The sequence below is a fragment of the Eucyclogobius newberryi genome, unplaced genomic scaffold (genome assembly GCF_026437365.1).
Source record: "Eucyclogobius newberryi isolate DKJ021-1_F unplaced genomic scaffold, fEucNew1.0.hap1 SCAF_16, whole genome shotgun sequence".
Classification (NCBI taxonomy): Eukaryota; Metazoa; Chordata; class Actinopteri; order Gobiiformes; family Gobiidae; genus Eucyclogobius; species Eucyclogobius newberryi.
In genome coordinates, this window is record NW_027315790.1 from 23461440 (window position 1) to 23474338 (window position 12899).

At 37.1% G+C, this 12899-nt stretch overlaps 2 protein-coding genes across 2 annotated transcripts; both read left to right on the top strand.

Annotated features, from left to right (window-relative positions):
• Positions 1-2812: 2812 nt before the first annotated feature.
• Positions 2813-3825, top strand: mrps21 (mitochondrial ribosomal protein S21). The gene is made up of 2 exons (XM_072447167.1): positions 2813-2955; positions 3613-3825. The coding sequence occupies exons 1-2, from the start codon at positions 2873-2875 to the stop codon at positions 3791-3793; spliced, it is 264 nt and encodes an 87-aa protein (XP_072303268.1). The 5' UTR covers positions 2813-2872; the 3' UTR covers positions 3794-3825.
• Positions 3826-8593: 4768 nt separating this feature from the next.
• ciarta (circadian associated repressor of transcription a) lies at positions 8594-12697 on the top strand. Its single transcript, XM_072448023.1, has 5 exons — positions 8594-8810; positions 9411-9486; positions 9580-9658; positions 9946-10087; positions 11243-12697. Exons 1-5 carry the CDS (start codon positions 8613-8615, stop codon positions 11534-11536), a joined length of 789 nt encoding a protein of 262 aa, XP_072304124.1. The 5' UTR covers positions 8594-8612; the 3' UTR covers positions 11537-12697.
• Positions 12698-12899: the final 202 nt, after the last annotated feature.

Consider the following 12899-nt stretch of genomic DNA (forward strand, 5'->3'; position numbering starts at 1 on the left):
ACATTGTATCAAATCACTTCTTTCCAGAGTTACATCTCGAGCTAAAAAAAAGGGGTAGAAGATTATAACCTGTAACAGATGTTTGGTATGTGAAATCAGATAAGTGTGTTAAAGTGTTGGAGAGCGGAGGTGGGGCAGGTAATGACAGACTCACAGATAATGCTTGCAGCTGGAAGCATTGGCTCTGACACTGCGCAGAGGCTGGTTTAAAGCTGCAGTGTTGTGTCAGTGACATGCAATAGGCTCGTATCTAAAGTGGACGGATGTGCTTTACGTCCACGGGGTTTGACATGATAGAGCCAGCTGTTCAGGAGACTGGCGTTTTAGGTCAAATGTACACTTTTAAACTCAATCTGACAGAGAGTTTGTGTAGTTATTGTGCCTGTATGTCTTCGTATAGGCTCAGATTAAATGAATGAAAAGGATAGGTGTGCTGCGGAAGTGGAAGGGATATCAGAAAGGGAGTACGTGTCTTAGTTAGTGTGATATCGTCTTGTCTGTTTTTCTAGCCCAATAATGGGTGCAGCAGGTGATGACAATGGGCACACTAAAACAAATATTCTGTTTAAGGGTTATTATTTGGTGTTATTCGATATCATGTTTTGAGTTTCTTCCATGGTTGAAATTGTACAAGTGTTATTGTGTTTTGCCATGCTTTATTCTCTATTACCTAAGGACTCGTGATTGTCTCCATAAAAATGTTATCAAGATAAGAGAAACTTTATTTGTCCCACAGGAAACTCAGACAAATAAAAATAAACGGTGAATTAATTAATATCTATTTAAAAAATTGTTGTTTAACTAGAATAATTTAAATAAAACATACTAAGGTCAATCAATCAATCAATCAATCTAAGGTACAACATGGAGTAGAAATAATGATGATAAGATGAGATATAACATTGTGCAAGTAAAATGATGTTACAAAAACTATAAAAATAATACACATAAGTGGCTCTGGCTACGGTTATGTAATGATGTGATGTGTTGCTTTGCCTGGGATGTTACACAGTATGACATTAAACGGATCTTTATTGCGTTTATCCAATTACGTCGCCTCGCCACAGATCTGACCTGTAACTTTATCTAGTGGCGTCACTCTGCTTTTTTCTGTGAAAATAGATAGATGGGTGTTTAATTTCATATTGTAGAACATTCAAGGCAAAGTAATACTGTCGCCATGGAGAGGAGCCAGTGGCCAGAAAAGTGCACATTTAAATATTAAAGCAAAACCATGAAACAATCAGGCTACTAAGATCATTAAGTTAAATGATAACCGTGATAATTCAGGTCACAATATATAGGAGTAATAATAATAAGAATCCAAATTAAGTATTTTTTGTTCAATGCATAGCCCAAATAATAGACATGAATGTTAATAACTTTTCTGGCTGTTTTTATCACATTTAACTTTATTTTGTCAGTCTCAATTATCGCAAATAGTCTTTAAATCATGAATTATTTTTTTCTCACAATACTGGTAACTCTAAAATATTATATCGTGACATCCCTACAGGCTACATAGAACAAAATAACATTATTTCAAGAAAGCAATCAAATATGACTACAGAATCTTTATAAATGTTGAATAAAACGTGCTTGGATACACTGAGCTCTCTGCTTCTTACCGTGTGTCCACATTTTCCTGCGGTAAACGGTGCCAACGAGACATCAACAGGCCTGGATCAGAAGAGAGTGCCCGGGAAACACAATGCAGTGGATTCAGCAAACAAAAAGAGCTGTGATGTTATCTGCATTCCTCCCTGTGGCACCATACACAAGATACTGTAAGTTATACGGTTACTGTAACATGGGAATTGACCTCTCCAGCTATTTTTTATCCAAAGAAAACATATAAAAGCACATTTAAATGCAAATGAGTGCCGTGATTCACCGCTGGTTGACCTCTCGTAGGGATGTTTGTTACAACCCAAGCCCAAAGATCAGAAAAAGGTACATAATAGGTTTGATGAAAGAACACCACTGGACACCAAGGCATCTGTTTCTCAACTGTGCTTCAGGCCATAAGATAAAATAACTTAGGCTACTTACAGCTATTTGTAAAATCTAGGCAGGCCGCTGTGAATAAAAAGTCAGTGTAGTTTTGCATTTACCTTTTGAAGTCCACCATGCCTCATTCCGCTATTTTTCCTCTACTCAAACCTCAAACTCTAGAAAAAGAGGGACACATTGTTGAAGGTGGTGTGTCATAAAGGGACGGACTCAGGGAATTTAAGCTCATAGATATTAACAGCAATAACACCACATGGTTTTTAGTTTTTTTCATAGATTGTAAAACACACAGAGAGACAGGAACTCCAGAGACACCAACATATTACAACCCTGAAAGCCAGTACGCCCAAAACCGCCTTGATTTCTTTGTGAGAAAAAGTAAGTTTTCTCAGTAAATCTAACTTTTTACACACTTCCTATGTATCAAAGGCACATTCTTTAAATAATAAGGTCTAAATAGCAGGACAAGCAAAAGGACAATTTGCTGACTGTCATTTGTAAATAGGATGATTAATAATTTCAACATATTTAATGTGTGGGAAGCAGTTAGGTTTGTAGTTTTTGTTGGTCAGGGTATTGATTTCAGTTTATTCTGAGCTACTTTTAAATGACAACCATTAAAGGATACTCACTTCTATTCTCGTTAAATGACTTATCATAACTAATCTACTTACCTAGCATCGGCGACACAGTCAGACCGTGCTCTTGGTGATGTGGTGGTGCAGAAATATTTGACAAAGTTATTTATGTTTGCACAAAAGCGACATCTAGCGCTTACTTCTATGTTCACGTCGTGGCGGAACCATTCTTCCTTCCTAGTTTCCAGACGATCATCCGCACCGTGAGCACCGGGTCCGTCATGGCGAGACACGTCCGCTTCATTGCCCGGACAGTGATGGTCCAAGACGGGAATGTGGACGCTGCGTACAAGAATTTAAACAGGTCAGGGCCCGTGAAATTGGAGGCAAAGTACTGTATGGATTGGTTTAGTGATCGTGTGTCGTCTTTTTAATGCCGAACACTGCGCGGCGTTGCTATCCTCTGAATGTCACCACTCTGCGCATGCGCTCTTCAGGATTTTGCTTAGAGACGCAGCTTCTCTCACTTTTAGAACTCTATTTCGATACTTAAAATGGCATCTGGATATACCACAATGTTAATAAAATGCACTTTTTAGTCAATACTAAATCATAATTGCACTTTCTTTACGTTACCATGTTGTCTTATCCTAGTGTTAAAGCTCAAGATCATAAAACTGTTCAGGAAATGTCAAATGTTGTCCTGTTTGAGATTTTTCTTTAGTATCTATGCTTGCGCAAATAAGTATGTAGTTTTGATTACGTTTAAGTGTTAAGTATTGATAACACTTTTAAATCGGATTGTTCAATACTTTACAGCATCTGTTCAATATATGCCTTTAGGATTTCATTATTATTATTTAGTAGATATGCTACACTATTCAAATGTAGTGATGAATTGCGTGTATGTCTTTGAGAAATCTTAGCATCTAATATGTATCTCAGTCATAATCATAATAATTCCTACTTGTAATGTTATATACATGTTACAAGCGGACAATTTTCTTCTTGATTTTTCCAGAATCCTGACTCAAGATGGCATTATCGACACTGTGAAGAGGAAGCGTTACTATGAGAAGCCCTGCCGAGAACGGATCCGGAAAAACTTTGAGAACTGCAGGAGAATTTACCACACAGAAATGGCACGAAAAATTGCCTTCATCTCCAGGACAAACAGAGATGACCCCTGGCTTGGTTGCTAGTCATGTGGAGCATATTGGGCAAACAGATATATCATATTAAGACTGGTTTGCCATCTGCCAGCAAAGACATTACAAGAGGCGAACTGGTGAATGTGAAATCTGTAAATGTCATAATTGACCCGCTGATTGGTTGAATACATTTCAGAAATATTAGCACGACGTTCTTCTCGTTTTCTTTACAGACTCACACATAATATATTATTCAAACAAACTTGTTAAAAGTGCACATTGCCATTTTTCTGGTGGATGGTATGCTACCTGCTTTTTATCGTGTATAATAACTTAAATTTTCACTGGGAAAACCAGATAACATATAACAAGTGGCAGTCCCTCCACCAAAGAAGATGCATAAGATAAGATAATCCTTTATTGTCCACACATGGGCATCGTGCACATTTAACTTTTATTCCGATTGTTTTCATGTTAAATCACTTTTTTGTGGAGGAATATTAAGAAAAATCCAAGAAAAGTCTTCACATAAACATTTTTCCTGCCTAAACGTGTGTGATACAGGCCTGTAGAATGTTGTGATGTAATTTAAATTATCAGATTAAAATAGTCATTTGTTGCGATTATATAGAAGATGAAAGTGTGATTGTATCTCATTAATTTTAACAAATGGAACAAATACATATACATTTGGTGTGAATGAGACCAGCTCTTCACAAATGAATTCCTTACTCAATATATTCAAGCTCACGTGTTCACTGTGTGTCATTGCAGCCGACCACTTTCTCTTCTGAATGGCGTGTGATTGTGCTTTCTGACACGACTCAGACTAAGTTACACATTTACAGCCTGCTTACTGATTGCTGAGGTCATCTCGTGTCTTGAATGGTGTCTGCAGGTGGCAGTCGAAGACAAAGGGCCCAGACAATGACCTACATTCTACAGATTTAGGGACTAGTGATGCAGTCTTTGAATGAAATTTATTTTTGTTTATTTCTTTTTTGTGGTTGAAAAATATGAATTATGATAATTTCCTTTAGGATGTTTCTAGTGAGGGTGATATATAATTTTGTTTTAGTATCTTGATACTCAGGTAGAAATTTGAATATTTAGTGTATCTTTGATTTATTGTTCACCCCCAGATAATTACTTGTAACACTGGAAAAGGACAGATGGTTTCAAGTTGAGCACAGAAAAGAAACAAACATATTTGCAGTCCTTGCGTTTATATAACAGATTAGTGTGGTGCCAATGCATGTTTGCCACTAAAAAGATATAGATTTCCTCTTTTGTGGAACCAGTCTCTTGCATATCCAGAGAATTTAACTTGATTATGTACAGTGCTTTAGTTTAACTGAGCTGTTTCAAAATGACTGATTCTCATTGTCAATAGTTTGTGCTTATTTAATGCCTCAATAGTAGTTACAATAGGCCTAGTGACAACACGGAGATGACATAAACTGTTTTGGGTATATTTAAATACTTTAAGTCTCAGTCAAACAACCAAATGAGCAAAGAACATTGTTGAAGTCTCTCACGACGTAGTGTGTTTTGTCAATAGAAGTTAATTACACTGTTGGACCCACAGCTCTACATTACTGTGAAGGTGCAGCCTATTTTTAGACTGGCTTATCTGTCTCAAGTGTATGATTTTCATCTAGTTTTGCATCTCTATAATTATCTTGTCTAAACTTGCCTAAGCTGTACATTACTAGACACCACATGACATAGCTGCGTGCAGAAGACTTCGAAACATGCTACAATCGTATTATGTAAGTATGTAAGGTAAGCCCTGGACAGTCACTAATAGGCCTAAGATGCCTCATGATTATGTGTCATCACATTCTCGAACACGGCAACATATTAGGACTTTAAAAATGATTTACACATTCACAACTGATTAGAAAACAATACATTATTTGTTATTACAAATAATGTATTGTATTATCAAAGTTGCTATATGCCTAAAGTAACCACCAATGTTTCCATAGCATCACATTATTCAACAACAATTTTTGAGCTGTGAGTTCCCCATTATGGGACAAAATAATGTTCCTTTTGATTATTAACAATCAATTGCAAACAAAGCTGCATTTTCTGCATCTTTAACAATGCAAGCGCGTACATCAAAGATGCATACGTTTAATACAATTCTTATTTATGATTTTATAACACATTTTAGTAAATGATAAAACTTTATAAACTTGAATAGGCCACCATTGGCAAGACTATGCTATAACAATGAAACAATGAAAATTACAAATTTTCCATTAAATTATGTAACATTTAATGGCAATTTAAGATATGTATTTGCATCTGCATCTTTTAACAACAATCATGTGCAGTTTGAAATCTATTTTCTGCATCTTTAACAATGCAAATGGAAATTTACATAAAAGACTCACAGGTTGTGATAGTTTGTGATTTTATGTCATAGAATTTGTAGTTGTTTGGTAAATAAAATAACTATGTATAACTCAAACAAGCTACCACTGACAAGACTATAATGGTTATTTTGCTGTTATTCGCCATAACATCACATTATGTAAGATATGTATTTGCATCTGCATCTTTAAAGATGTAAAATACATGCAAAGTTACGTAAAAGACCCATAGGTTGTGATAAAACGCTGAATTGTGATTTTATGTAATGTTTTTTAGGTAAATAATAACGACTATATATCGGTATAAACCTAAATAACACTGGCAAAGCTATAACGGATATAACAGACTATATATGGATCTTTATTCAATTCAAATCGCCAAATATAAAATATTCTTGCAGAACACGTGCGGCCTATCGCTCACCTGCTTGTCGTAAACACGACATGCAGAAAAGACAAAATGTGGCTTGTCTCGTTTTGTTTTTCCTTTTTTTCACCAGCGCCACACCACTCACACGTGCGCCTCAGCCTGACACATCCACGCGTGCTCCCGGACACGGTGCACGAAGACAAACTCAACCAATCAGCGCGCAGGAGATGTACCATTGGGCCCGTCCCTCAGCCAATTAGAGACGTCTACGCCCGGCCTCGTCCAATCACAGCGCTGCATCTTTCAGCACGTGTAGCCCCTGTTCGCTTTTCCATGCGGGACTTTGAGCAAGTTGGACACTCGTCAAGGTAAATTACGAAGGATCGGAGCTGGAGGGATCGCCTTAGAAACGATACATTCAACCAGTTATCCTCTGTAAATTTAACTTGTGGACTTATTTGATACCACCTGAAACCTTTTTACGTGCCTTCTTGCTCGTTTTTCGTGTGTTTTCTCGGGGTTTTTTGTCCCCTAGTTGCGTCTCAAAAAGGTAAGCACTGACTTTTCCTTTATTATACTCTGTACAAATCTATTTTAAAACGTAATATGTTAAGCTTTCTTTATGACTTTGTTGTTATTACAATACGTTGTTACTACACAATGTATGATGTGTGAAGGTTTTGTGATTTATTTGTGAGTTTAATGCGTTTGTTTTCCTGTTGTGGGAAGTATTTTGAATTACCTTGTGGACGAATCTTACTCTACAAATAAACTTGCCTTACCACTCGCTGCCAAAACTAGTGGACTATCGTTACTCTTTTTTAGTTTTTTTTTTTTTAGTTTAGACGATTTCGCATATTTAAGTGTAATCATCTCACAATTTTGCAAAGACTTAAATGAGGGTGACAATCTACAGTCCGGCTGCTGTCCTTGCTCGACCTGTGCAGTTAAACGCCCACAAACAATTATGGAAACGCCAAAGATCAACATGTACTTCCACTAATCTTCAGAGTAATAATAACACGACACGTTTTTGGCGCGTCAACAGAGATTAGTCACTCTACACCAACAGTATAATATTGTGTTACACTGAAAAGTTTCCCGGAATGGGCCCGGGCAACACTCGGGGTTACGTGTAGTTTTGTGGCGGTGCAATTTGATAGAGAGATATACTTTCATGTTATATTGCAACACTCCACATCTGCTTTGGGGTATCAAGGCTTTCTGGCTGGTTTCATTAGACGTATCCCAAAAGAAAACGATCAGTGTTCAATTATTATTCATTTTCTGGCAGTTTAGAATTGAAATGAAATGCATAAGTCCTTTATCAGCATCAGCTTTACAAGTTTGCCGCGTTGAAAAGCGTCATGAGGCTACAGTACATGGGTTACATAATCAAAATACTCAATGCAAGTAAACCCATCACAATTACAAGCTTAATTCTAATATAAGTGATTTTCCAATTACTGATAGTGTTGTCAGGATACAAAAATGTCAAACTCAATTCCATTACTAAGGAAATCATTTCTTACCAATAAATACCAATACTCAAAACAACAATGCTAATATTTTTGTTTTTACAATATTGTACTTTTCTACTCAAAATAATAGTAGTTCCTGTAATATTACAATGTAGGCTAGTTCTGATTAAGATTACCATTGAAAAACTATAGCAAAAGTCCAACTTTGTCCTGTTATGTAATTCGTTCCAGTATCAATATTTGTCCAAAGTCTCTAGTTTCACTTGGCTTCTGTGTACATTTTTTTTGTAGCCCTAGTCCAGTAATGAGGGAAAACTGCTTTTTTAGGCTCGATTACTGCCAGTTATGACATAATTAAGTCTTTATCTCATAGTCAGACAAAATGCCCCTTGAATTCAGTTATAATTATTCAAGACTTCATAAGATGTTACAAGAACTGATGAATCAAGGAAGAAAATATAAGTTTAGCCCAATCCTTAACACAGTAACGTATTTCGGCACTACACAAACACATGTATTTTAGCCTCAGGAGGTTATAAAAAAGTCCACTATAACATCTTGAGCCCTTTGATTGTGACATTGTATATTTGTTGCATCCGTATGCATAATTTTGCTTTTTGCTAATTGTTTCGCAGATGAACTCAACAGGCAGCATCTCCAACTCCCAAGACTTTGTTGCCAGTGGCGTTTTCACCGAGACGCAGGGAGGCAGCGGTCGACCGAGCACGTCCTGTACCAAAGATAAACACATGCCAAGCTCTGGACAAAGCTTTCTGACTCATTCAGATCACTCTGCAACAGCCTCACCGGGAGATCTGGCATTTGCTCAAAAAGTAAGTACACCTAATGGAAAACATGCGCTATATGGTCGGGGCGAAGGGACCAGTGGGGGTAGTTAAGTCTGCTCAGGGTTTGTTTAGGTTGCTTTACTATTTGATCCTTTTGACAGATATTCACAGTTTGAGTCGTAATGTAGATTTGTGTGAACACGCCCTAAGTCCTGCTTTAGTCGCAAATTAGATGTTGTCTAGACCTAGTTTATTCCTGGTTTATTTCTTATTTTATCCTGGTTTAGTGTTAGTTCACACAGAACCTATTTTGGTACTGGTTTATCATTAGTCTTATGTTCTGGCTAAGGTTTAGTCATTGTGTACTGTACAGAGGTTCAAATCTGATCTTATGAAATGTATCAGTCATTTGAGCACTACAAAAGCGTAAACACACTTAGAGAAATAAAACTCATAACACTACAATGTAAAAATAATAAAACATAGGGGGGTAAGGCAGACTTTTGTAACTTATCTCCTACTGCATGATATTAGGCTTGAAAGCTTAGTCTGAAATTATGTTGTCCAAAGTTCTCTAAAAAAATGTAAATGTTATTTACATGAAGTTCAGGATTTTAACTTGGCATTTTCTCTGTCTTTTCGCAGTGTGCAGATTTGCAAAAGTATAACCGTCCTTTGCTCGAGCTTCTTTATGGACTCAAGCGTGGTCGATTTGACAAAGGTGTGTGCATTCGAGAAACTTCCATTATCATGTAATAACTCTTTTGATTATATGCCTGCTAACTCTCTTTATGGTCTTATGTAACTTTCTCAGGTCTGACCAGTTTTCAACAAAGCGTTGCCATCGACAGACTGCAAAGGATCCTGGGTATTTTGCAGAAACCTGACATGGGGTAAGCTTGGAACAGTATACGCATTCACAAGCTCACACAAAGGTCTTGAATAGATTTAAACAGTTTTGAATGTCATTGCTTAATATCAAAGCATTCATTAAGTGTTATATTATAGATGTAAAATATGTTTGATAATAATACAAAAAACACCAGTTTTCACATGTAATCACTATACTTGACTAAATATTTTGGGTTATAGATAGTAATGAGGATCCTTTCTTAACATAAAATACCTTGCGCTGCCATAATTGACCAGACATTTATACTTTTTTGTTGACTTTTTTCAGTGAGAGGTACCTCCGAAACCTCCTGCAGATTGAAGTAATGCTGAAGGCCTGGTTTCCTCTGGAGAGAGCAAAGTCAAATCAGATCAATGCGATGAAACGCACTCAATATTGGTGCCAGAACCAGCTGCACATCCCAGCCAAGGTGTGTGCCACTTCATTCTATTATTACGCATTTAAAGGTGCACTACGGAACCTTTCTGGTGGAGGTTGATGTCGTTGCTTTGCCTCGAACGTTCAACAGTATGTCATTCATTTATCTTGCTAGCTACTTGGACCTTAACGGTAGAGGCCGAAGTATAGGTAACGTCAGTGGAGAGGCGAGTCAAGATTTTCTAGAGCAATAAAAACAACTGTATTTCAATAAATGCAAGCTATATATATATTCAGAGCCGTACTATTCCAGGCAAGGCAATAACACCGCCGTGAAGACATGGTGCACCTTTAAAAATGCCTCTATGAAAATATGTTGAAATCATAATTTTACTTTTGGAAATTGTGCTAAGAGAGACTATGTTTATCAAGTGTTTAGGACCAAGACGTAATGTTTACTTTCTTAACAGCAAGACCTACCTTTGAATTGTTGGCATGTCATCACACTCTATTCCAATGAGTCATACTTGCGTCAGTTACCTTAGATGACCCTTGTTTTTAACATTGGCCTTGGGGTTGGGCACATTACAAACTCCATGTTTAACTCCACATAAGGAAGTGTGAAGGCTAATGCTACGTAGCTGTGGTCAGGCTGACGTGGCACAATTTCACAATTATTCAAGATCACAAAGTATTCTTCAGAGTATTTTGACAAGGGAAGATCTCTCTGACTGTTGCTGCCACATTTTGTTGTTGGCATTCATCCAACAATGAAACATTTGTTATGAAATAGCGTTTTCCTGTTGTAGAAGTTCTCAACATTAGTCTTGCTTGTTCTGTATGAGCTGTAATAAATGAGAAACAACAGTATATGTGATTTGATACATTTGAGATGAGAATATTGCTTGAGTTTTTTTCAGAGGCTTATTTGTCTTTGCAAAATCAAACTATTTTCTTGCTTAATATGTTGAAAAATGTGCCATGATAAAGAGATTATTATTTGTTGCATGATTCTAAGACAAAAATAGAATAGTGAGTGATGTTTTGCATTTAGCTGTGTCAATAAGGACAGAGGGGCAGAACTAATGCAAACAACTAAGAGCCATTGTTGCACCTTGATTTATTTAGAAAATGTTCAAGCCCAATTTTGGGAAAGATATCTCCTTTTCCAAATCTCACTGTGCTGTTTTTGTTTTTCTATTTGCAGAAGAGAAAGATGAGCTGGCTTGACCCTGACCGCTCTGGCGCACTCTCAACCAAGCATAAACAGCTCAAACAAGAGAAATATGCAATTTGTGATGTTGTGACGTGTCTCCCTGGATTTGACAAACAAAGCTCCCAGACGGCAAGGACTAACAGACAATTGGAGCCAAATGGACACGAATTTATGAATTCATCCAATGTGGAAGCTAAAGAAATGCATGGTGGGATATCGCTGCATGCCCCAGTGACTCAGGACAGCTCTGTCTCTTCGAGTACGACCACAGCAGATTCACCTTAGCCGACCCGCCACATGAAGGTGCCATAGCAGGAGGGAGGGAAGGAAAGTCTGGATTACATAAGCACACACTGCAGCAGTATGTGACCGCTGCGGGGCAAGAAGAGGTGGAGATGCAACAGTCATTAACCACTATATGCACAGAGTATTTATACCCTTATGGTGGACGCTCATCAGGTTGTACCTTATTAGACTTTGACCCATGTGTGACGGAGCTATCATTTATTAATAGTATCTGCTTAAGGTGTCCAAGCTTCCACATAAATGGAGACAATGCAAAAATTCAAACATACTGGGACTTTCAGAATATGGATGATTGTTGACCAAAGTTTTCACATTGAGGATTTTTGTTTTTATTTATTTATCCTCATTTGCAACAGAAAAGCTGTTGCAAAGCTGTTGCCTGACCTGAGACCTGAAAAATGCAAAAACCAATGCATAATGTTGCAAAGAGTGCAAATAAAAAGTGCACCGTTGAAACAAGAGTAATAATAATTTGAGAGTATTGTAGATGTTAATTTGACCCTTTGAAGGATTCTAACTATTTATTACTTGACAAAACAAAGTTTTGTAATTTAGACAAAGCCCTTGTCTCTAAACCAAGATGAAATGCAGCACAGCTGGTACTTTATAATGCTCTGAGCCAGAGCTGAGCCAGATGTTTACTGTGTATTTAATTGTTATTATGTGTAGCATTGTGGATGGGAAAATCTTTTTTGTCATTTTGGCATGTTCAATGAGGAGAAAGACTGTCCCAATCTAATGGATACCGGCTTTTAAATGCTTCCCTGAAAAGTGCTTTACTGTTGATTTAAAGGAAACATGTGGGTTCTCAACACATCTACATTTCTAGTATTGTGGACCATTGTTTATAAAAATGTCATATCATTCATGTTGAATGGAGTTGCTTTCATCTCTGGTGATTTGCACCGCTCAGCCTTAACTTGACAATCACAACACACATCATTAGGCTACATATGCCTCCAAAGTAATTAAACTGGCTTTCCACTTCCATCACCTTTTGTTCCTTTTATTGCATTTTTGTATGTTTTTTTTTCTAAAGGAACTCTGTTTGATGTATCACACAACTGTTCAATAATTGCTATGTCAATGCACTATTTTTGATGTATTAAAAAAATAACATGGCTTATTTTTAACCCAGAATGATTGTATACTACATTACATACTTATGGTCACATGTAATCATCTCAGAGACACTGGGAGAACAAGAGGACAAGAAATGCGACCCGCGAAAACGTGTTTCTATAATAACCAATATAATAGATCCTTGATAATAACAGTTACTACTTAATAGTGACTGTGTAATGCATCGTACAGTCCTCTAGGTGGCGATGTGGTGCACTTT